The sequence below is a fragment of the Corvus hawaiiensis genome, chromosome 27 (genome assembly GCF_020740725.1).
Source record: "Corvus hawaiiensis isolate bCorHaw1 chromosome 27, bCorHaw1.pri.cur, whole genome shotgun sequence".
Taxonomy (NCBI): Eukaryota; Metazoa; Chordata; class Aves; order Passeriformes; family Corvidae; genus Corvus; species Corvus hawaiiensis.
Window position 1 is genome coordinate 1,678,288 of NC_063239.1, and position 24,574 is coordinate 1,702,861.

Here is a 24,574-nt window from a genome sequence, read left to right on the forward strand (position 1 = left end):
CTGCCTGGAGCCATCTCTGAGCCCCTGGGCCTGCAGGGAAATGCTCCTGCTGTGAGGATTTCTCTGGGATTTGGGATTTTCCCTACCTTGGAACAGCCTTTCCAGAGGTTTCGATAATGGGGGGCTGCCCCTGGATCCTGGAAGTGCCCAAAACCAGGTTGGAATAACCTGGGATAGGGGGAGGAGTCCCTGCCCATGGCAGGGCTGGGATGAGATGATTTTATTTCCTTTCCCACCCAAACCATTCCCTGATTCCAAGCTGGAGAAATTCCCAGAGGGATTAAACACGTAAATTGCTTTTTGGGAAGGAAGCATTGATTTATTTCTCCAGAACTCTGGGATTTCTCAGCCTTTGGGTTGAGAATATTTGGAAGGAATATTCCCATTTATCTAGTGGGTTCCTGTTGGAAAGGATTTTCCAGAAAACTCTGCTGTCCATGGATTCTCCTCTGAGATGCTCCTGCCCAGCAATTCCAGCTCCATCCCATTACTGAGGATTAAAAATCCGATTTTGAATCTCTTCAATCACCCATCGCAGGAATTCCCAGCGGATCCATCGGGTGTGGAGGCGGCCATGTGTCACTAAAATTCCTGCCGATTTTTGGGTATCTCCGGGATAATCTCTGCAGGGAGCGGCTTTTAGGGAGCCAGAATTGGAGAGGTCGAGTCGCCCCACGGAGTCTCCGGGGTGCAAACACGAGGATCGGGAGGCAATGAGCCTTTTCCAAGGAACTGCAGATTAGGGAGATTACAGCAGCCAGCGGCCCGTGCCCCATTTTTGGGAGCAGGGAGCGTGACTGGGACTCCTCGCTCCAAGCCAAGGAGTGTCCTGAGGGCAGGAAAAAACCACCTGGAAAGGGATGAGAGCTGGAATGGGGGTGTAGGGTAGGGATTCAGCTGGAATTGGGACTCGCGCAGGGATTTGGGGTGAAAAAATCCATGTGGGATGCTGAAAAGCGGGATCCACTCCTACGGAGCAGGCTCAGGGACCTGGCAAGCGCCTCCCCTCTTTCCAAGATCCAACTGGAGCAGAATTTTTTCCCTGTGTGCCTTTTCCTGGTGATTCCGACCCCTTTTCAAATCCCTTTGTTCCCCCTGAGGGTTTTTCCCTCGGTCTTAACCAGCTGCGGGATGAAGGGGGCAGCAAATTCCCCGAATCCAGCGCGGATCCTCGAGGAGCTGCGCTGGATTCCTGCTGGATGTTTCATCCCATCAGCTGGAATTTTTCACGGCCGTATCCTCGCCCGACCCGCGCTGGGCCGGGCTGGCAGCACCGGCACATCCCTGCCTCCGGCCCCATTCCCGCCTGGAATTGTTCCCTGGAGCTCCTCCTGGGACACCTCTTCCCCCTGACGGCCCCGAGCCACGGGGAGGTGGCTCTGCTGATCCAATTCCCAGCGTTTGTCCTGTTCCCTGAGAATTCCTGGTGCAGGGAAAGGGGCTCAGAGCTCATCCCATCCCAATCCCTGACTGCTCCAACTTTGGGCACTTCCAGGGATCCAGGGGCAGCCACAGCTCCTCTGGGAATTCCAGCCCAGCCCCTCCCCACCCTCACAGGGAGAAATTCCTTCCCAAAATCCCATTTATTCCCTTTAATGCTGGTGCCCAATCCAGCACAACTTCCCTTCCCAATGAAAGGTGCCCCCAGAACATCGGGAATTGCTCCCAGAGCAGCTGGAATTGGAACAAACTCAGCTTTTCCAGTGCTTGGGGTTGAGAAGATGGAGTTGGGCCCTGAAGCAGGAATTCCCTGGTGTGGATAAATTGTTTGGGAAGCGATGAAAAAGCTGGGAAAAGGGAGAAGTCCCCAACAGGAATGTTCTCGTGGGGGGGGGCACTGGTGGAATTGTGTCCCGAGCTGGGCATTAAGGCCTGGAATTTTTAATCCTCATTAATGGGGTGAAGTTGGAATTGCTGTGGAGGAGGATCCTGGGGGGAATCCATGGACAGCAGCCCTGGGCCAGGGAAGGGCTTGCTGGAAAATCCTCTAAAATAGGAATACACCGGATAAACGGGAATATTCCTTCCCGAGTTACCTTTTTTGGGAATGCTTTTCTTCCCGTGCCCATGGGCTTCTTGCTGATTTATTTGAAAACCCCTCTGAGCAGGGATTTAAACACCCAGGACCAAAGCTGGGGAGAAAATGCCAGGGAATGTTTTGGAATTTGGGAAATACTGACGCTTCAGAAAGTGCTGCTGCCCGAAACTGGGTCAGGAGACCGAATTCCGGGTTCTTGTCAGAGATTTCAGAGATTCTGGGTTGATTTCAGAGATTTCAGAGATTCAGCTTCATGGCCAAGCTGAAGTCTTGGTTTCCTGTTATTTTCCCACTTCAAGCAAACGGGAATAAAGAGGATTTTTGGGATAAATCAAAATCCTGGATGAACGGGGTGACTCTAAACCCACAGCCCCTCTGGCTGAGGGGGTGACCGAGGTTCAGTGGCCTCAGGAGGATGCGGGATTGATCCAGCCCTGTTTTTTTGGGAGAAGAGCTCCCAGTTTTTTGGGAGAAGAGCTGGGAATTCTCCAACCCAGGATTTGTTATTTTTCCACGAGGAATTGCTCTTAGCCCTTGGGACACTGAGGATTGTGGGGTGACTGCAGGGCGAGCTGGGTTTAATCCCCTGCCTTGCTGTAGGAGCGAGTTTAAGGAATTTCCAGCAGCTGGAAAAGCTGGAAAAGCTGCAGGGTTAAAGGCGGGGGAGCCCCGGGACGTGACAGCGGTGGGAATTCCAGGATGCTGCTCCAGAACCCCCTGGAATTGTAGGGATTGGATCACCCCGGAGCCCTTCCTTACACAACGCTGCGACCCCGGGGGCCGGGATAACTCCCACCTTCCTTCCCTGGGGAGCACCCCCAGAAAAAAAATCTCTGCTCCCAATCCCTTTTTTTTCCCCCATTTTTTGGGAAGCGCGGCCGCTTCGCCCCGTTCTGCCTCCGCTCGGCTTTCGGGAGGAGCGGCGGAGCTGCGGAGGGGCGGCTCCTGGGAGGGGTTTGCGGAGTAAATGCAGTGAAATTTGGCAGGAAGCAGCAGCTCCTCGCTGCTCCCTTCCCCGCCTGCGGGAGGATTTTTCCAGCGCCGAGGGGACCGCGGAGCCCGGGAGGAAGAACTGGATGCAGCGGGACGGGGCTGAGCTTCCCCCCCAGCACTGATCGAGGTAAATTCGGTGCTGCGAGCCGCATTTGGGGTTTTATTGCCCCAAAACGAGCGGCTGATTTATTAATTTCAGCATTTCCAAGCCTTTCTTTCTTCGGGGCTGGAAGTTTCATTTCCCTCCTCCTCCTCGAACGGGTTTTTCTCCCTCTGCCCCCGTGATGTTGAGCCATAAAAAACTGCGGAGGGGTTGATAAAAATGGATCTTCCCCCTAATTCCTGTCCCCCCCGAGGGGATTTGGCAGCCGAGGATTTTCAGTGTCACTTTTTAAAGCTGTGGTGGCCGAGCTGGAGATTTTCTCCCTTCTTTGCTCCCAGCCATTCCCGGCTGGAATTGGAGACGTGCTGCAAACTGCCCGCGAGCTCAGGCAATGCCTGAGCTGGGATATTGTTAAAATATTCCTTTTCCCCCCCCGAATTTCGAGCAGAAAACCCCGGCTCGCGCCACCAGCCTGGGGAAATGTTACCCGGCTAAATCCGGAAGGATGTCGGAGTTCTCCTCGCTGGATAATTCCCGGCTTTTTTTTCAGAGGAAAAACTCCAGGGCAGATGTTTGGCAGAAGGTGCAAAACATGAACTTAATTAAGGATTTTTTTCTGCTGTCAGCGCTGGGGACTCGCAGCCCCTCCGAGGCTTCCAGCAACTCCTTAAAAGCTGCTTTATCCTGGTAATTTTGGGGATAACTCCGGGATATCCACCTGGAAAGGTGCCCCGGGGGAACGTGGGATGTTCAACCCCGAGCCGGGCTGAGCTCACAAGTAATTCCTTGTGATCGATATTTCCTCCCCAATGGATTTTTGTTGTTAATTAAATTAATCGCGGGTAGATGTAAGATCCAAGCCCAAGATAGTTTGGGATATTGGAGAGGAAGATCCAAGCTTAGAAATCCGGGAGAGCAGCAGGAAAACAATTCCTCATCTCCACAGTCAGCTCGTGAAGGTGACAGCGCGGTGCCTCCAATTTTTCCTGGATACAGGATGGAAATCCTGGATTTAGGGCTCCTTCTTCCCAGTTTTCCTTCACGTTGAGCCACCCACGGTGGAGGAATTTCCTCGGCTGGGGGGTAGGGAGCAGCTAAAAAACATTGAATGGAACAAAAGTGGGAATTGCTGGAATATCCGAGCGCTCAGGGAGAAACCACACCTTGGAGCGAGCGCCGGCTGCTCCAGGAGGGAATTCTGCTCATCCTGGTCCCAAGGGCAGCAGGATGGTGGGAAGCATCCCCGAAAATGGGCTGTTAAAGGGGAATTTCATCCCTAAATCAGGCGGTGCTGAGGCTCCCTGTTCCTCTCCAGTCCAAGCCAGCGGGAGCTTTTGGGTGCAGAGAGGAGAATTTTAGGGAGAAACCTCAGGGAATTTTCAGCAGCTCGGAAAAGCCGCCGGGATTGCAGAGTTTGGGGGATGTAGCCCAGGGTGATGTTTCTGCCTGCAGCGGGGTGATTTAATGGAAAATCCATGGGGTTTGCTGGAATTGTCTCCTTTTACAGGCTCAGACCTCAAAATGCTTTCCCAGTAACGAGCTCTGGAATTTTTATCCCTAACTGGACTCCCGAGTTCCTTGGTTTCACGGTACCTGTGCTCCCTTCCGCTTTCCTCGCTGTTCCTCCATTTCCATGTCTTTCCCCTTTCATTCCCTCTCCTCCCGAACCCTTCCAGAGCATTTCTGGGGCGGTTTCAAACCAGAGCTCCCAGCTCCGGGCACTGGGATCATTCCCAGCTCGCCCAGGTGCTCTCCAGAGCCCTTTTTTTGGCACTTTCCGTCCCACATTTCCCGTGCAAAAACCCCGCGGGAGGAGGAAAAGTACCGCTCCCGACCCGCAGCGATGCCGGCGAAAGTTTGTTATTCCAAGGGATTTTCCCCAGGAATAACAGCAGCCCGCTTTGGAGCCCCTCTGTCCCGCTGGTGGATTAGGGAGCGTTAATTAAGACAGCATCACGCAGAGGGTGAAGAACGATCCCCTCCGCTCGTATCCGCCTGGAAAGCGGCACCACGGGAATCCGGGATGCTGAACCCCCGACCCAGAATCCCTCTCTGGGATTTGTTTTCCCCTTCAGATGAATTTTTGGGGTTTCATTTAAGCTGATGTTGCCGTGTGGAGATAAAAAAGAAAAAGATTTAAAGGTCAGGAGAGTTTAGAACGTTGCAGAGATCCTGGTTCAGAAATCTGGGAATGCAGCAGGAAAACTGTTCCCAATCTCCACAGAGAGGGATTTATCTCTCTAAGGAGAAATTTTTCTCCCTATGGACATATTTATAAGGAATATTGATGGTTTTAAGGATAAACGCCCTAAAATTTCCAAGGACACAGCAATTTTTCCGGGAATAACACCCGGATCCACGGCCAGCACCTTTCCCAAAGGGGCTCCGCTGAGCAGCTCCCAAATCCGGGCCGTGCCTCTTCCCAGATCTCCTTCAGTTCCCATCTGCTCCCAGTTGGAGCCCCTTGGGGCATCCCAGGAGGCACAAAAAGCTCTCCTGGGATGAGCGGGACGCGCGGAGCAGCTTCTCGCCAGGGCACTGCCGGAATCCAGCTCTGCTGCTCCTGGAAGCTCCTGATTTCCCAGCTCTCTTCCCTTTGCCTGGAGCGGGAGCAGGAGGAGGAATCGAGATGTGGATTCTGACTCTGCCGGGCTCCAGGCTCCCTGCTGCTCCAAGGACCTGGGAATGGGAACCAGGAATTCCCAGCTCACCACGAACTGCAGTGGTGGGACAAAGGGGGGTGGGCTCGAGCTGAAAGGGGGGAAATTTGGGAAGGAATTCCTCCCTGGGAGGGTGGGGATGGAATTCCCAGAGGAGCTGGGGCTGCCCCTGGATCCCTGGAAGTGCCCAAGGCCGGGTTGGAGCAGCCTGGGACAGTGGGAGGTGTCCCTGGCCAAGGCAGGGCTGGAATGGGATGGATTTAAGGTCCCGAAGCATTCCGGGATTCTCAGCTCTAATCAAGCACTGATGAAAAGGGCCTCGACCATGGAATTTTCACACGGATTTCCCCAGGGCTGTAAACCCCTCTCTTTGCTCCCTGCCCGCCGCAGTTCCCCCTCCCCAGCCGGGCAAACATTCCCGAACACCCTGGAATGGGCTGCCGAGGGCAGCGGTGGAGCCACCATCCCTGGAAATTCCAAGAACCCCTGGATGTGGCCCTGGGGACGTGGTTTGGTGATGCTCTGAAAGGTCTTTTCCAAACTCCACCATTCCAAGGCTCTCCAGGCTTTTCCAGAGCTTTTATCCACCCGGGAAATCTCCGCTCGGATGCCGTTCCCTTGGCTCTGGATCTCTGCTGGACTCTGGGATTTGCTGCCAGGGTCGGTGCCTCTGCTCCTGCCAGGCTCAGGTTTTTAGGAATGGGAACGAGGAGGGATATAATCCATGGGGATTTAACCCTTGGAAAGCCTGGCCATGGCAGCGCAGAGACTCTCAGAGCGAAGGGATAAATAATCCAAAATCTTATCCCAGGGAATGGCGGGGCTTTATTCCCTGTAGTAACTCTGGGCTGGGAAATAATATTAATTATTCCCTTTAATAATGCTGGAATCATTCTCCCAGTGGAGATCAGGCTAGAGAATTCCTCCCGTGGCACCGAGGAATCCTGTTCCCATCCCCAGGAATGCCCCTGGGGTGATGGAGCGTGGAGTTGGGAACGCAGGATTCCCGGGATTCCCGTTCCACACCAACGGTTCGGAGCTCCCGGCCCCGAGCCAGGGACAATCGGGATCATTGTCCTGCTCCGGAGGGATGTGGAGCATCGCTGGATCCTCGGGCACAGAGGGCTCCCATCCGGCATTCCAGACTTTCCTTTGTGCTCCGGATGAGGATGGGACAGGGAAGCTCCTGGTCCCGGGGTCTGCCCGAGCTCAGCCATGGTTTGGGTGCTCGGATGAGATTAAAAAGGGGAATTTCGGCTGGGATTGGGCTCGGGAGAGGAGTGGGGTCTGTTACACCTGGGGAAGGAAAAGCTCAGGACTGGGAGCCTTGGGAGGTCCATGGAAAGGAAGAAGAGGGATTTTTATATGGGCAGAGGGAATGGTTTGGGTGGGAATTGTTTTGGATACCTTCTCCCATCGCTCTGAGAGTCTCCGTGCTGCCATGGCCGGGCTTTCCAAGGGTTAAATCCCCATGGATTAAATCCCTTCTCGTTCCCACTCCTAAAAAACTGAGCCACAAAGGACACACGGAATGGTTTTAAACTGCCACAGGGCAGGGATGGATGGGATATTGGGAAGGAATTCCTGGCTGGGAGGGTGGGGAGGGGCTGGGATGGAATTCCCAGAGGAGCTGAGGCTGCCCCTGGATCCCTGGCAGTGCCCAAGGCCAGGCTGGAGCAGCCTGGGACAGTGGGAGGTGTCCCTGGGCATGGCAGGGGTGGCACTGATGGGCTTTGAGGTCCCTTCCAACCCAAACCATTCCAGGATTCTCTGATTTGATTTTCCCTTCCCTCTGTGGGTGCTGCAGGAACAGCCCTGGGCACTGGGAGCTGGCTGGGCAGGAGGGCCTGGAGGGCCAGGACCCAGGGAATGGCTTCCCACTGCCAGAGGGCAGGGATGGATGGGATATTGGGAAGGAATTCCTGGCTGGGAGGGTGGGGAGGGGCTGGGATGGAATTCCCAGAGGAGCTGTGGCTGCCCTTAGATCCCTGGAAGTGCCCAAGGCCAGGCTGGAGCTCCCTGGGACAGTGGGAGGTGTCAGGGTTGGAACTGGATGAGCTTTAAATCCCTTCCAACCCAAACCATCCCACGATCCCAGAACGATTCCATGTTTTTTCCTTGCCATCCCGCGCCTCTGTTCCCTTCAAAACCCGGGATTGGAGACCTGGAGAGGGCTGAGTCAGCAGCCACCAGGATCACTCCTGAAAGCCTTAAATTACACATTCCTGCGGGGCTGGATCTCAGCTTCCAGCCTGGAATACGGCACGGGGAGCCAGACCTGGAGAATTTCCTGCCTTCCAGCCTGGCTCTGCTCCAGGGCTTTTCAATGTTCTGCCTCGGATTCCTCTGAATGGAGAGACCAAAATATTGTCCTGACGTCAGGAATAAATCCGGAGCTTCTTAGAGGCTGTGAGGGGAGCAACGAGCCCAAAAGAACGGGAAAATCCAGCCCAAACCAAACCTCCCGCAGATTTAAGCCTGGCTTTACTCTCAGGGAGCTCAGCACGTGCAGCTCCCTCGGAGATTTGGGGGGAAAAACGTGTCCAGATGTTGCTGCCGGCAGCAGAGCCGTGGTTTTTGCTGGAATATTTTCCATGTTAAGTTGTGTTATTGGGGTTTTCCCGGTGGCCCCATAAACGTGGGAGTGCAGTTGGCTCTGCCCGGTGCCGCCCGTGCCCTTCAAATCCTTTAAAGTGCTCTGAGTGAGGCTGGGGCTGGAGCAGCCCTGCGGGAATTGAAGGGAAGGGAAGGTTTTCCTTGGATATCGGTGCCCTAAAATGGGTTGGAGCTGAGGAGGGAGAGTTTTCCTGGATATGGGTGCCCTAAAATGTCTTGGAGTTGTGGAAGGAGGTTTCAGGAGGAGGCAGGAAGGAATCAATCCAGGCTTTCTGTGGCTGTGGAGAGTTTTCCTTGGATATCGGTGCCCTAAAATATCTTGGAGCCGAGGAAGGAGCATTTCCTTGGATATCAGTGCCCTAAAATGTCCTGGAGTTGTGGGGGGAGGTTTCAGGAGGAGGCAGGAAGGAATAAATCCAGGATTTCTGTGGCTGTCGTGCCATGGAGGGAAGGAACTGCCGGGCAATTTTCTCTGTTACCAATCCTCTAAACTAGTCCTGGTCTCGAATCCCAGGGAAAAGGGGCCTGGATGCTGTGGATCAGAGCCACGGAACGGTTTTGGTGGGAAGGGACCTTAAATCCCACCTCATTCCACCCCTTCCACCATCCCAGGCTGCTCCAACCTGGCCTTGGCCACTTCCAGGGATGGGGCAGCCACAACCTGAGCTGTGCCAGGAGCTGCCCAGACCTCTCCCGTGCCAGAATTCCCTGTTTTCCCTCTTGTCCACTAGGGATAGACAGAAAGCCGGGACCCCATTCCAGTGCTGAAACCTTGGGAGCTTTCCCCGGATGCTGCTGAGCTCCCGAAGTTTCCCCGTTGTACCTGCAAATCCCGAATCACGGCTGCGGACAAATCCCTTCGGATTCCGCTCTTCCCGACTTCACCTGAGGAGTTTCTCCGGAGCCCCTCAGAGAGCAGGGGCTGTGGGAGCGGGAGGGCTCATCTGGGGCGATGCAGAGCCTGGGGAAGCTCCGTCTGCGGGGTTTGGGATCGGAGGGAACGCAGGGCGCGGCTGCTGTCCCTGCTCTGGTGCGGAATTCCCCCCGAGTTTTTGCAGGAATGGGATTTCTGGGGGGGTTTCCAGTGCCTTCCCCGATCCCACACAGAGTTGGGACACGCTGCTGCTCGACCCGAGTGGTTTTCCTTAAGGAAAGGTTGGGAATGTGTTCCTACAATCTCGTTAGAACTCCCTTTTCCCAGCCGGAATTCCCTCTGTGGAGCTGGGAGCTTTGTCCTCCCTCCCCAGGATTTCTCCAGCCCTGGGAGTTTTCTCCTCTCCCTGCGCAGGGCCAGGGGTTGGACTCAGATGATCCCTGTGGGTCCCTTCAAATCGGGATACTCGATGATCCCAAAATCCCTCCATTTCGGGGGAACAAAATCCAGCCCTTTCCGGACTCAGAGCAGCCGGGCTCAGCAAGGCTTTGCCAGGAGCCCAAATTCCACCTCCCGGATGCGCTCTAATCCCAATTAGCGTCTCCCGGGCTAATCTCGGTCCCAATTAAAGCAACCTGGAGCTGTGCCGTGACCTTCCCCTCCCTTCCAGCTGCTCCCGAGGTCTCTCAGCGCCGGGATTCTTGGAAAGGCTCTGGCATCTGGCAGCGCTCGGCTCATTGACGCCTCTGGGAGCCCTGCGCTCGGCTGGGAGCCGCTCGCAGCCCTCCCGCGGGTGGTTTCCCCACATCCTTGTGTCCTTTGGCTCGAGTCCTTCGGGGAAACAACCGGAGAGGTTGGATCTGCGCAGGGAAAGGGCTGGCAAGTGGAATTTGCAGCTTGGAGTCGCTCCTTGATCCCGAGGGAGCCCCTAAAGCAGCGCTGACACGGGGTTGTCCTGGCACGGGGCGGGTTCTGGGCTCTTTGTGGAGGCTTTTCCCCTCTCAGATGTTCGGGTTCAGTGGGCGCTGAGCTTCCTGGGGGCTCCGAAATAAAACAAAACCGTGACCCAGAGGGGAGTTTGTTCACTTTCTGTTGGAGAAGCTGAAGCGCTGCCTTGCCCCGGGAGGGTTTCACTGGGAGGCTGCTGCACTCTTTATCTGCATTTCCCTTCCCAAACATCCCTCGTGTGGCTGCAGGACCATCCAGAGGCTCCAGAAGGTCCCAGAAATAGAAATACAAATATTTACAAACAGAGCTCTGCATTCTCGGAGTGTGGGACAGCGCTGGGAAAGCTTTAATGACCTTTAATAGTCATTTTTAAAGGGAGTTTTGGGGCCTCCTCAGCGGAATTTTTAGGGAGAGGTTCCTGCAGCCCAGCTTGGTTTGGGATCGGGATTTGCTGAGGCTTTAAAAATGCTGCTCCTGCAGTAGCAAGGAGCAGCCACTGAGGATGGAGCTGATTGAATCAGGTGTTTGGGGATGGAGCAGATCAAATCAGGTGTTTGGGATGGAGCAGATCAAATCAGGTGTTTGGGGATGGAGCAGATCAAATCAGGTGTTTGGGGATGGAGCAGATCAAATCAGGTGTTGGGGATGGAGCAGATCAAATCAGGTGTTTGCGGATGGGGCAGATCAAATCAGGTGTTGGGGATGGAGCAGATCAAATCAGGTGTTTGCGGATGGAGCAGATCAAATCAGGTGTTTGTTTAGGGATGGAGACAAAATCAGGTGTTTGTTTAGGGATGGAGATGATCAAATTGGATGTCACGGGATAGAGAAGATCCAACCAGATTTTGGGGATGGAGAAGATCAAAACCTGTTTGGGATGGAGCAGATTGGACCAGATTTTGGGGACGGAGCAGATCGAACCAGGTTTGGGGATGGAAGAGATGAAAACGGTTAAAATCAAAACCCAAACCCCCGATTTTTTGCAGAGCACGAGGCCGTGGCCCTGCTGAGGCCAACCCCTCCCCTGGGGGGTTTTCGCTCCTGACTCCCACCTGTCCTTCCCTATGATCCAAGGGGATTCCTGGAGTTCTTTGTGCATCCATGAGCATCTCTGTGCCCCTGTTTGTGCCCTGGGCTAAACCCATCCCGTATCCATGACAACCATCCTGCGAGGTTTGTTCGGAGCCTGGTGCTGCTGGGCTTGGAGTCAGGAGGGTCTGACTGGTTCCAGTCCCGGTACTGGAGCGCCTGGATCCAGGAGCACTCTGATCCTGCCCTGCCAGCTGCATTCCCTCTGGGAAATCCCCTCTCCGTCTGCATTTCCTTCCTCTCATCCCTTCCAGGACCTGATTTTATCCCTCTCTCTCAGCCTCACCTCCTGACCCACAAAAAACTTGGCTCCTCGAGATCCAGTGTTTATTTTCCAAGGTTTTTTCTCCCCCCCTCCCCATCCTGATTTATGAGATCTGTTGGAAAACCTCCTCCTGCTTTTCCTGCTTCTCCTCCAGCGCTGGGATTTTAATCCCCGTGCTTCGTTTTATTCCTCTCTTCCTTAGGCAAACGCCTTTCGTTCCCAGCTCTCGGAGCATTCCAGCAGGGAATCTCCTGAGCACCATCCCTCTTTATCCACAGGGAAACTGAGGCACGGCCCTGGAAGTGTCCTGGCTGGGGTCACCCAGCAGGTCAGTGCTGGAGCTGAGGTTTGGATTGATGCCTCTGGAATTTTGAGTAACTTCCCTGGAATTCTGATCCATCCCCTCCTCAAGCAGCTTTTGAGGCTGTTCATGGATTTTGTGTCTCTGTGTGAGGATGTGAATTTTCCCGCTCATTTTTTTTTTTTTTAGGGATAGACCAGATTTAGCTAAAATTCCAGAGAGTTTTAGTTTCTGGCCCTCTGGCTTTGGAGCCAAGCCTTCCCCCTTCTCCCTCCCCTCCGGTGGCTGCCAGGAAGTATCGGAGCTCCAGAGCTCTGGGGAGGTTTGTCCCACTGAGTTCTGGCATTGCTTCACTCGGAAGCTATGGAATCCTCACCCCCCCACATGTCCTGCTTGACCACTCCATGTGCTGGGATGCGAGCGGGAAGCAGGGAAAGAGTGGGATTTCACAGGATCTGGATGAAATTCCTCTCATGAGTCAGGAGAAGTTGCCTGTCCCTACCTTAAATTCTCCTTATTTAAGCCTTTGGATGGCAATAAATCCCTGTCCAGACTTCCAACCAATAATTGGAGACAGTTTCTGCTATTCCAGGATTATCCAAGGCTCCTGCCAAGTGTCCGGTGATGTTTTGAGTTGCTACAGATGGAACCAGATGTGCAGGAGCAGAAACAAATCCATTATCCCATTGGGAGCCCAGACTCTGGGATAAATCCCTCACTGCTGTTCGTGGGATTTCCCCACCCTCCAGGTTTTCCATCGTTTGGGACGGGTTTGGCTTCTTTAGGGAAGGAGCTGGGGGGGAAAAAACCGGTTCAGTTCTGTCCTGGGAGGATTTGGATGAAGGTTTCCTGCTGGATTTATGGAGAAACAGGAAAACCATTTGCTACAACTTCCAACCTGGAGAATTTTACTGGGGAAATGTATTTTTTGGCCGAATTTGCCAAGTCGACCTAAACTTTTAAATGTTGGGGTTTTTTTTCATTTTGTTCATCCGCCCCACAAGAAACACCCGAGCTGACTTTGGTTTTTCCAGCGGTGTCGGACACAACCTCTCAATTCCCAAGAGAGATCACATTTATATCAACCTTTACTCAAACTCTGATTTCCTTCTTTCCAGGACGGCCCTGCCAGCAGTGCCTGCATCGGCCTCCGAGGACGGTGAGCGCTGAAAATGGGAAGATCCCACGTTTTTCCCTCCAACCACTGCCTGCTGCTGCTGCTCCTCTCCTCGCTGAGCTGCGCCCAGTACGAGCACTGGCCGTACCTGCCCGGCTACCCCGAGCCAGCCCCCCAAGTGTTCCAGCCCTCCCAGAGAGCCCCAAACGTCCCCAAAATCCAGCTGAGGCTGGCGGGGCAGAAGAGGAAGCACAACGAGGGCAGGGTGGAGGTGTTCTACGGCGGCGAGTGGGGCACCGTGTGCGACGACGACTTCTCCATCCACGCCGCCCACGTGGTGTGCCGGGAGCTGGGCTACGTGGAGGCCGTGTCCTGGCTGCCCAGCTCCAAGTATGGCAAAGGAGAAGGTGAGGGGATCCCAGAGCAGCGTGGAGGGATCTTTCCAGCTCCAAATAATCCCTGATTTCGGTCTCATTGATGGTGGTGGGGGGGTTTCTCTCTCGTTGGGATCCGTGAGGTAAAAAAGGTGTGAAATACTGGAAAGTATCCAAAGGATGGACACAGGGGTGGGGAAGGGTCTGGAGCGGCTGAAGGCACCAGTTTGGGATCCCAGGGCACTGGAGGATCTTTCCAGCTCCCAGGAATCCCAGAGGTCTCAATTTAATTGGTGACGTTGGGGGGTTTCTTTCCTGTGCTGGGCTGGGTGGGTTTGGGATCCATGAGGTAAAAAAGGTGTGGAATACTGGAAAGTATCCAAAGGATGGACATGGGGATGGGGAAGGGTCTGGAGCAGCTGAGGGCACCAGTCTGGGATCCCAGGGCACTGGGGGATCTTTCCAGCTCCCAGGAATCCCCAATTTCAGTTTAATTGGTGACGTTGGGGGGTTTCTTTCCTGTGCTGGGCTGGGTGGGTTTGGGATCCATGAGGTAAAAAAGGTGTGGAAGCATTGGGAAGCATCCAAAGGATGGACACGGGGATGGGGAAGGGCCTGGAGCAGCTGAGGGCACCAGTTTGGGATCCCAGGGCACTGGGGGGGTCTCTCCAGCTCCCAGGAATCCCCAATTTCAGTCTCATTGATGGGTTTGGGGTGTTTCTCTCTCATGCTGGGCCAGGCGGGTCGGGATCCGTGAGGTAAAAAAAGTGTGGAATTATTGGGAAGCATCCAAAGGATGGACACAGGGATGGGGAAGGGTCTGGAGCAGCTGAGGGCACCTGGAAAAGAGGAGACTGAGAGGAGACTTTCTGGGATCTGCTCCTCCCCAGGGGCAGCTCCGGTCCCTCTGTGACAGGGACGGGGTCCAGGGAAAGCCGGAGCTGTGCCGGGGTTGGATTTGGGTTGGGTTGTTCTGGTCTGTGACTCCAAAGGGGTCTGGGCATTTTGCATCCTCTGCAGGGTTCTGTGGGAATAACAGTTACTGGATTATACAGGAATGACCATTTTGGGTGCCCTCAGGCTGTTCCTGTGAGGAAAAGCTGTTCAGCCCCATCCCAAATTTTATCTAATGGAATCATGGAATGGTTTGGGTGGGAAGGGAGCTTGAAATCATCCAATTCCCCCTGTGCCATAGCAGGGACACCTCCCACTGTCCCAGGCTGCTCCAGCCTGGCCTTGGGCACTTCCAGGGATCCAGGGGCAGCCCCAGCTCCTCTGGGAATTCCATCCCAGCCCCTCCCCACCCTCACAGACAGGAATTTCTTCCCAAATTCCATCTAAACTTCTCCTCTTCCACCTTAAAGCTGCTCCCCTTGTCCCGGAGATGTGCTTTTCCATGTTTCATTTTCCTTTCCTGCCCTTTTCACTTGCACCTGGTGGATGTGGGGGAAATCCCACCTGAATCCCAAACATGTGCAGGACAAACACTTGGAAAGGAGGATATTTGGGTGTGACAGCCGTGAATTCCCAAACCCACCGAGGTGGAGAGGGAAAACTCGGACAGGACACAGGAATAGCAGCGTGTCTGGGTAACAGCGGGTACCCCAAGGGATTTACTGGGATTTGGGATTGAATGTTGTCCCGCAGAGGATTTTTCCTGCCCTTCCTGGAGCCTGGCATCCCACAGGGATAAAATTCCCCTCAGGAGGGCCGAACGGGCTGGCTGGGCTGGTTTTCAGGACTTTTTGAGTGCTCACACCTATAATGTCCCATCAAAGAGCGAGCGCAGCCTGAGCAGCGACCAACTGAACTCGCAAACCTGGAATGTGCTCCCAAACTTGTGGATTTTGGCTCCGCAGGCACAGCAGGAGATTCCCAAGCGAGGAAGAGGCCGTGACATCAGAAAACAAACCCGGTGGGAGGGAGCATTCCCAGGGAAATCCCAAGGCCTCGAGTCCCGAATCCAGGCTCTGGGGGGCTCTTCCCGCTCTGCTTTTTAGGGAGCAGCTCTGGGGCTGCTGGAACACCGCTGGGGCTGCCAAGGGAAACGAATTCCTGCGGAAAATCCCGGCAGCGCTTGCGTCCCATGGGGGTTTTACTCTTGGGATTAGGTTGGAAAACAGCTCCCAGATTTCTCCTCGTGGAGCCTGAGTTGTGTTTTCTTCGCATTGCAGGGAAAATTTGGCTGGACAACGTGCACTGCACGGGCAAGGAGAGCAGCCTGGCGGCCTGCGGCTCCAACGGCTGGGGAGTGACCGACTGCAAGCACACCGAGGACGTGGGAGTGGTGTGCAGCGAGAAGAGGATCCCCGGCTTCAAGTTTGACAACTCCCTGATTAATCAAATTGAGGTAAACGGGGTAAAAACTCTTATCCAGAGTCTTGTGGGGATGGGGGTGGCTGGGACTTAAACACATTTTTAATTGATCCTGTATTTATCCCATATATTTATCCATATTATCAGTTGATCCCGTATTTATCCCATATATTTATCCATATTATCAGTTGATCTCGTATTTATCCCCTATATTTATCCATATTATCAGTTTATCCCATATTTATCCCATATATTTATCCATATTATCAATTTATCCCATATTTATTCACATTATTTATTCCACATTATCAATTTATCCCACATGTTTATCCCACATGTTTATCCCACGTTTATCCCACATTTATCCCATGTTTATCCCATCTCTGTGGTTAAAACAAACCCTTGGCTGCTCCTGCCTGGGCTGGAGAGGCAAAATTCAGGTTCCAGTTTCAGAATGTCAGAGAAAGAATCAGAATTTGAAGCAGTTTGAGGGGTTTTTTTGGGTTTTGTTACTATGAATTATTCCAGTTCCTCAACCCATTTTTCAAAACTGGAAGCTGTTCTGTTAATATTTCAAAGGATGAATTTTGAGAGACAAAATGTGCGCTTGATTAATCAAATTGAGGTAAACGGGGTAAAAACTCTGATCCAGAGTCCTGTGGGGATGGGGGTGGCTGGGACTTAAACACATTTTTAATTGATCCTGTATTTATCCCATATATTTATCCATATTATCAGTTGATCCCGTATTTATCCCACATATTTATCCATATTATCAGTTGATCTCGTATTTATCCCACATATTTATCTATATTATCAATTGATCCCGTATTTATCCCATATATTTATCCATATTATCAGTTGATCCCATATTTATTCACATTATTTATTCCACATATCAATTTATCCCACATGTTTATCCCACATGTTTATCCCACATGTTTATCCCATGTTTATCCCATCTCTGTAGTTAAAACAAACCCTTGGCTGCTCCTGGCTGGGCTGGAGAGGCAAAATTCAGGTTCCAGTTTCAGAATGTCAGAGAAAGAATCAGAATTTGAAACAGTCGGAGATTTATTTTATTTATTTTTTGCTACGAATTCTTCCAGTTCCCCAATCCACTTTTCAAAACTGGAAGCCGTTCTTTTGGCATTTCAGAGGATGAATTTAGAGAGACAAAATGTGCGCTGTGCTCACAGAACTTCCAGCCTTTTTTCCATTCCAAAGGACAAAAATCCGGAGTTTTCTCTCCCCTTTTAATGCTGGGGCTGGGTTGGAGCTCTCTGGGATAACGGGGGCAGCAGGAAGGGCTGGATTTGGGGTGGGATAATTCCTCCAGCCGTGGCTGGGTTGACAGGGAAAGATTTAAAGATATTTTGGCGTACTTTGGAGGAGCAGCGACGGAGAAAGCGGGATAAAAGTGTGGAATGTTTGTGGGAATGTGGGGTTCGAGCTGGAGGTGAGGAGGGGAAGCCGTGGGCTGCTCGCTGCTGTGGGGAAGGCTCGGGGATGTCCCCGGTCCCACCGGGAGGCTGAGGGGGAGAGCCGGGAAAAGGCAGAACCGGAGGGCTCGGATCACATCCCAGTGGGATTTCTGCGGGAGAAAGGAATGAGGGAATGCTGGGCTGGAAGGGAGCTGGGATGAGCTCTTCGGAGGGGGAAAAAAGGGAAAAAAGGCTTTTTTCCCTTCAACTCCTCAGCTTGGGAAGTTTGTGGTGCCTCAGGCAGCGCCTCCCTTTTCTTGGATTTTTCCCTGTCTGAATCCCCTGGCTGCTCTTGGCAAAAATTTATGGAAAGAGCCCCCCCCCGTAAGTGTTTTCCAGCTCCTTTTAAGCAGCCAGGGAACATCCTGGATGAGCTGCACATCCCAGCGTGGTTCCCAGGGATGAATCCTTGGGTTTGTTCGTGAGCTGGAGCGGATCCGGGCTCTCGGGATGAGTGCTCAGCGTTCCAGGGAAGGGCTGCAGGTACAGGACGTGAGGGATTAAATTCCTTTCCTTGCCCTGACCTCGCTTCCCCTGGCTCGGGAGGGATCATCCCGAGCTGCTCCATCAATGGCTCCGTTGTGTCGCAGGGAATGAGGCGTGATCGTGGAACACCAGGGGTGGCTTTGGCAGCCCTGAAGCCACAGAGAGTCCTCAAAACACCTGGGAGAAAAACTGGTTTAGTCTAGACGGAGGTCACCTCACTCCCAGCTGCTCCAGAAATGAATCATGGAAGCGTTGGAGGGCTCTGCTTTTCCATGAGCTCAGCGCTGGGGCTGCATGAGCGGAGCACGTCGGATAATTGGGAACGAGCTCAGCTGCTGCTCTGGGGGTGCTGAAACTTCAGAGGGATCAGGAGGCTGAAGCGATTCCCGGAGCAGAAGCCCGGATCCATCAGCGCAATCGCTCGGGAGAAAGGGATGCAAAAGGGAGAAGGGGATTTATTTTTAGGAGCTGCACTGAGGGGGGTGGAAGTGCTGCAGTTCCCGGGCAGGGGCTGCTCTCACCCCCAGCTCGTCCCTGCCTGCCTCAACCTGACAGAAAACAGGTGAAAATTAGAGACTGGGGGAAAAACCCTTCCCTGGGAGGGTGGAGAGGGGCTGGGACGGAATTCCCAGAGAAGCTGTGGCTGCCCCTGGATCCCTGGAAGTGCCCAAAACCAGGCTGGAGCACCCTGGGAGCTGTCCCTGCCCACGGCAGGGGGGGTGGCACAGGGTGATTTCAAGCTCCTTTCCCACCCAAACCACTCCGGGGTTCTGTTTCTCCCCGAATTTCAGGAACCCTCCCACCACACCGCTGCTTCCACTCTGCAAATTCCAGCTGCTTTTCCCCCTCTCCCTCTAAAATCCCTGGAGCTGAAGGGCTCCTTCCCTGCTGGTTCCCTTGCAGCAGGATTAAGGCTGGAGGTGAGGAGCTGGAATGTTTGGGATGCCATCGCGGGAGCTCCTTGCAGTCATAAGTGGCTGTCAAATGTTTCGGCTCCTTCCTCCTGTGAGTTTTCCTTCTCTTCTCTCTGCTTTATCCCCTCAGCAGCCAGTGAGGCACAGCTGGAGCCAGAAACGAGGAGCAGGGTGACTCAGGGGCTCACAAATCCACACCAGGGGGGTCCAAAGCCTCCTGTGAAGGCGAGTTTGGAAGTCTTTGCCCTTCCCAACGCGCCTGGGAATGCTGCAGTCATTCCTCGCGTTCATCGGGGGCTTGGGAGCCCGGGGAGCTCCCCCGGGAGCCTGGGAGCAGCCTGGAGCCCAGGGCTTGTCCAAGTGATGTTTTCTCTTTGGAATGAGGGGTGAGGGGGCTGGAATTTCCTCGGAGCCCTGCTGCGGTCAGGACTCTCCATCAGCTTCCACACTGACAGAGCAAAGCCGGAGCGATCCCACCGGAATTCCCAGGGAGAGATTCCAGTCCGTGCTCCCCCCCGCTGCTCAAACCAGGCTTTACTAAAATAGGCCTGGCTGGAGGTGCTGCATCGAGCTTGGCTGCCGGATTCCACCTTCCCAAGCTGCATTCCCACCCTGCTTGTGATTCCCAAACGGATCTGTTTGCTGGGAACAGGAGCGAGGGCTGATGCTGGGCGGGTGATCCCAGGGAGCGGCTGGAGCTGGGCCAGGGGAGGTTTAGTTGAATATTGGGAAAAGGTTCTGATCCTTGAGCGTGGCCTTGGGCACTTCCAGGGATCCAGGAGCAGCCACAGCTCCTCTGGGAATTCCATCCCAGCCCCTCCCAGCCAGGAATTCCTTCCCAATATCCCATCCAGCCCTGCCCTCTGGCAGTGGGAAGCCATTCCCTGTGTCCTGTCCCTCCAGCCCTTGTCCCAAATCCCTCTCCATCTTTCTCCCAGCTCCTTCAGGCACTGGAAGGCCACAATGAGGTCACCCCAAAGCTTCTGAGCAATCCCAATTCTCTCAGCTTTTGGTCATCATTTACAAAATCTTAAAGCCCCTTTGGTGCAAATTCCCTGGGGCTGGGAATGTTTCCCACAGAAAATCAGGGGGTGGAAAAGCAGCCGTGACCCCACGGTGCCAGGGCCCTGCTCGGTGGCGTTTTGCCCCAGTCTGGCTCAGCTCTGCCTCTCGAGGAGCCCCCACTCCTTCAGGAGCAGCTCGATAACCCCTGAGCCGAGTTTATTTTCTTTGGCCGCCGTGCACAGCTCCGCTTCCCGCTTTGGAAAAGCCGCGGGTCAGCGGGATAGGATGACATTTTCCATGGCCATAAATCACCCGGCCATTCCATATGGATGTGCTCAGACAGATCTCTTCCCATCACAGCTCGTGTTTGGAGGGTTAGGTCACACCTCTTCCCATCCCGGAGCTTTTCCATCCCTTTTCCTGCTGGGAATGGGCAGTGCTTGACCTCTGCTCCTGCGATGGGCACAGGGAAGTGTTTGGGGGGAGGGTGAGTGATAAGGATGGGGGAGACAGGCAGGAAGGGGTTAATCCTCCCGGCAGCACCAGAAATCCACCCCTCCCTTGTTCAAATTCCATCTTTTTTCCTGCTTTCCACCCCCACTGCAGCTTTCAGAGGATTCCTTGGAGGTTGATGGAGGTGCAGAGCCTTTGCTGGGTGTCAGGAGCTCAGAAATCCGAGCGATTCCCTGTGTGTTCCCAAAGCTGGGAATGCCATCCCTGCTTTTCCAACAGCTCCTGCAATCACTCTGTGCTATCCAAACTCAGCCCAGACCCACCTGCAGCTGCTTTCCCAGCTCCTCCAGTGATTTAAAGGCCCCAGTGACCCGATTCCTACCTTAATTGATTCCCGAAATCAGCGCCCCAGCGGGATCTGATTTAACGCACGCCCCAAAACATCCTTAGCAAAATATTTGCTGTCGAACTCCTTCCTCTGCGTGCGCCCACACAGCCTTCAAATAGGCCAGGCTCTAAATATATCGAATTTCTGCAGCTTTTAGAGGCTCACAAATAGCTCTGGTACCTGAGGCCAGCCCAGGGCTTTGGCCAGACGGTGGCCAGACAGGTCTGGCTCAGCACGCCAGGCCCTGCTGCTATTTCTGGCCTTCGTTTCCCCTCTGGGTACTTGGGAGGCACAAAAATCTCACTTCAAAGCCCAAGAGGCTCAAAGGCTTTGGTTGTGCCGGGTTAAAAGTGGATTGAGCCATCCCTGGAAGTGTCCAAGGCCAGGTTGGATGGGGTTTGGAACCACCTGGGATAGGGGAAGGTGTCCCAGGGGTGGGATGAGATGAGCTTTAAGGTCCCTTCCAACACGAAGCATTCGGTGATTCTGCTAATTCCAGGTTTTTAACGAGCGGGGAGAGGCTCTGCCAGGCCCTGCTCAGGAGCTCACAGTCAAACCAGGCTCTGGATGAGGCTGAACTGAGCTGGAAGGCGCAGGGAGGGAAGGGGAATGAGGTTGTGGTTTGTCCCCAGGTAAATCTCCCTCTTTTCCAGCTTTTTGCCATGAAAATCAGTGGAATCTCTGTCCCCACCGTGGAGATTTGTCACACAGGTGCCCCCCACCTCATCTCTGTGTCCTGCAGCTCTCGGTGTTTAATTAGAAAGGCTTTCCTCGCCTGTTTGTTGTGATGATGCCTCGATGTGGCTCCTGAAAACAGAGGCCAGACGAGAGTCAGAAAATAAAAGCAGGGATTGATTTGCGGGGCCTTTAAAGGTTCACCCTGGGCAGGCCAAAGGCTCCACCCAAGATGGACTCCGGGTTCCTCAGCCTTTTATAAGTTTGACCCATTTGCATATCAGGGTTAATTCTCCAATTCTAACCTCCGTTAATGATGTAATTACCCCAAGTTTGCCTCTCCTCTTCAGAGGCTTTTAGTTCACACATTTTGGGGGCTGGGACAATGGAGGTGTCCTTGGAGAGCAAACCTAGCGAGGGTTTGTTATGTGTGACCAGCACGAGAGAGCAGCAGCTGAGAGGCCACAGGAAACCTCAGAGTGACCCAGCAGGCAGCGCAGGATTGGAGAAATGTAAAAGTTCAAAAATCAGTGACAACAGGGTTTGAGTTTCGCCTCGCTGTGAACGTTTAATTCTCTAACCCAAAGCCCAAGGACAGCACAAATTCTGCTGCTCTGTGGGCCTGGGAGGGTCTTCAGCACCTCCTGACGTCAGGGGAATGGTCATGGAGCCGATATGGGGGTAACCCCCCGAGTTTTGGTGCTGTGAATTCAAAGGGAGCGCGATGATTTGCCTCAGCGGCCGCTTTGTGGCCATTTGTGTGGTGTGGGAATCAGGGAAGGGTTTGGGTTGGAAGGGCCCTTAAAGACCATTCTGCTCTTCAAATATTGAACTTGTCCTCAGGACGGAGTGGGATGGTCTGGGTGAGAAGGTGCTGATCAGTCAGAGGTTGGGCTTAACGAGCTTGGAGGTCTTTTGCAGAGATTTGATTTGATTTAATTTAATTAATTCGGTGTTCCTGACCTTGCTGTGCCTTGGCAATAAACTTTCCCCACTTTCAATGCCTGACGCAGACACTTTGAGGCAGCTCGGCAGAAAGGAGACAGGGTCTGACAAAGCTGTGCCCATCAGGAACCCCCCCAGCCCTGCTGCTGCCAGGACAGAGCCGTGTCCTGCCCTAAGCTGAGCCTGCCCTAAGCTGGGCCTGCCCCGTGCCAAAGCCTCTCCAGGCTCCACTGCTCCTGCTCTGCTCCCTCGCTGGTGTCCCCAGCCTTTCCCAGCGCTGTCCCCTCACTCTGCCCGGGCAATCAGGAGGCTCCTGGAGCCTTTCCCAGCTGAGCCAGGCTTTGTCAGCCCTAATCTGCACTGGGTTTGTTCCTGGCCCCTAAGCCTGACTCTGCTCCCCAACCCTTTTGTGCTGCTCTGGTCTGGCAGCCCCAGCCTGGCTGCTGTCCCCAGGGGCCACTGTCCCCCCCCCGCCCCCAGCTTTGTCCCATCCTCCCGTGTTTATTTTACAGCCAGGACCTTGGGGTGACTCAGAGGCTCAGCTCCAGATGTTTAAACCCAAACAGATCCCACCCATTCCGATGGATGTGGAGGGAAAGCTTTAAAAAGAGTCATTTTCCTTTGGTGGCTGAGATTTTAATGGAAGTGAAGGTTTTTAAGGTGCCCCTGGGATGGACAAAGCCCCTGTGGGAAGATTTTTGTGTCGAGTTGTGGATAGGAGGAAAAAAATCAATTTCTTGTCCAAGTTTCACCCTTCATTCCCAAGGTTTGGAAGCAGAGAAATCCTGGAGCTCTGTTGGGAGTGAGAAAGGATGATCCGAATAGGTTTTATTTAAGGGGCAGTGGGTTAGGCCAGGCTTAGGGAAGGAAAGAGGAGTTTGAGAGGATCGTGGGGCTCTTAAAGCAGGATTGAGATGACAATGGATTATCCAGGGACAGAGCAGAGAGAAATCCAAACTCCAGGGTGATTCAGCACCAGGGCAGCGTCTGCAGCCTGGGATTTCTAGGAATAGGATCCTGTCCCTGGATGGATTCCTGAGCATCCTCCAAAAGGAAAGGGAACGGCCGGGTTTGGGCATGGAGAAGGCCCCAGAGAAACCATCCTGGCCATCCCCTGCCAGCACAAAGCCCGGGGCAAACGGCGCAGGCGAATATTACAAAAGTTGGGTGGGATTTTGCCGTCGGACCCAGAGCTGTGGGGAAGTGTTTGGTTCAGAGGGTGGAAACAAAAGCAGCCGAGGCTCATGTGAAAACTTTTCCAAGCCAGGAATCCTTTTGTGAGGGCTCAAAAACAAACCCTTTCCTCTGGGCTGGCCCCGATGGCCGAGGCTCCGAGCCCCCGGTTTCGTAACGGAGCTCGGAGCCTCTGCCAGGGGTTTGTGTCCCGGCTGGAGAGGAGCAGCTCTGCGGGCCCTGGATGTGGCTCTTGGCAGGGAAAGGATTGGGATAGAGGAAATACGGCCCAGCACGGAAGAGTTTCACACATTTTTCCCTCATTTCTGTACTGATTTGTGCTGTAGGATGCTGGCAGTCCCAGCTGAGATCGTGGAATCATGGAATGGGTTGGGTGGGAAGGGATTTAAATCCCATCCAGTGCCACCTCCCGCTATCCCAGGTTGCTCCAACCTGGTCTTGGGCACTTCCAGGGATCCAGGAGCAGCCACAGCTCCTCTGGGAATTCCAGCCCAGCCCTTCCCCACCCTCCCAGGGAAGGATTTCTTCCCAATGTCCCATCTCACCGTGCCCTCTTCCTATTCCAAACCATTCCCCCCGTCCTGTCCCTCCCTCCCTTATCCCAAATCCCTCTCCATCACATCTCTGCCTCCCCAGAACGAGGCATGGTGTAACCCCAGCTCCCTCTTGCTCCCAGAGTTTTCCTGGTTGTGGGATGGCTCTCCACGTGTCCATCGAGCACGGAGAGGGGGATTTGGGGAATCTGCTTTATCCATTAGGTGTTGTTTGCTCCCAGTTTTTCTCTGGAATCTGTTTTCAACATCAGCCCAGCTGGAGGATAAACTATTCCTGCCTGGATTTGCATTATCGAACAGCCCCAGTGTAACAAAACCTCCGCAGCCAAAGGAAACCATTCCACTCCCAAAGAATTACTGGGAAAAAGCTCTTGGCAGCCCTTTCTCCTGGAGAACCCTCAGCGTGCTCATTTTGATCCTTTGTTCTTGAATTTTCCAACATAAAGCTGAGCTCTGCAGTCTCCTGAATTCCCCTCTGAGGTTTCGCTCTTTGTTCAGAGCCGGAGCAAACCCTTGAGTTGCTCCATCGAGAATTCCCTGCTCTGAACCAGCTCCGGGAGGGAAAAGGGGACAGGATTGGGGTCGGTTTTGCTCTCAGACAAAATTCCCTGCTCTGAACCAGCTCCAGAAGGGAAAAGGGGATGGGATTGGGGTCGGTTTTGCTCTCAGACAGATGCTGAAAACGTCACTGTGGTCTGTTAGAGCCATCAGGAGACGAATTCCCTCCGGGAATGAAACGATGCCTCATTTCTCGCTGCTTTGCTCAGGTTTTTATCTTCCTC

At 53.7% G+C, this 24,574-nt stretch overlaps 1 protein-coding gene across 1 annotated transcript in view; it reads left to right on the forward strand.

Annotated features, from left to right (window-relative positions):
* The first annotated feature begins 3,017 nt into the window (after nucleotides 1-3,017).
* LOXL2 (lysyl oxidase like 2) overlaps nucleotides 3,018-24,574 on the forward strand; it is a 52,439-nt gene continuing 30,882 nt past the window's right edge. Inside the window, exons 1-3 of the mRNA XM_048287410.1 lie at nucleotides 3,018-3,158; nucleotides 13,006-13,411; nucleotides 15,553-15,728. Coding sequence (XP_048143367.1) covers nucleotides 13,060-13,411; nucleotides 15,553-15,728 — 528 coding nt within the window. The 5' untranslated portion in view covers nucleotides 3,018-3,158; nucleotides 13,006-13,059. The remainder of the gene's footprint in view (nucleotides 3,159-13,005; nucleotides 13,412-15,552; nucleotides 15,729-24,574) is intronic.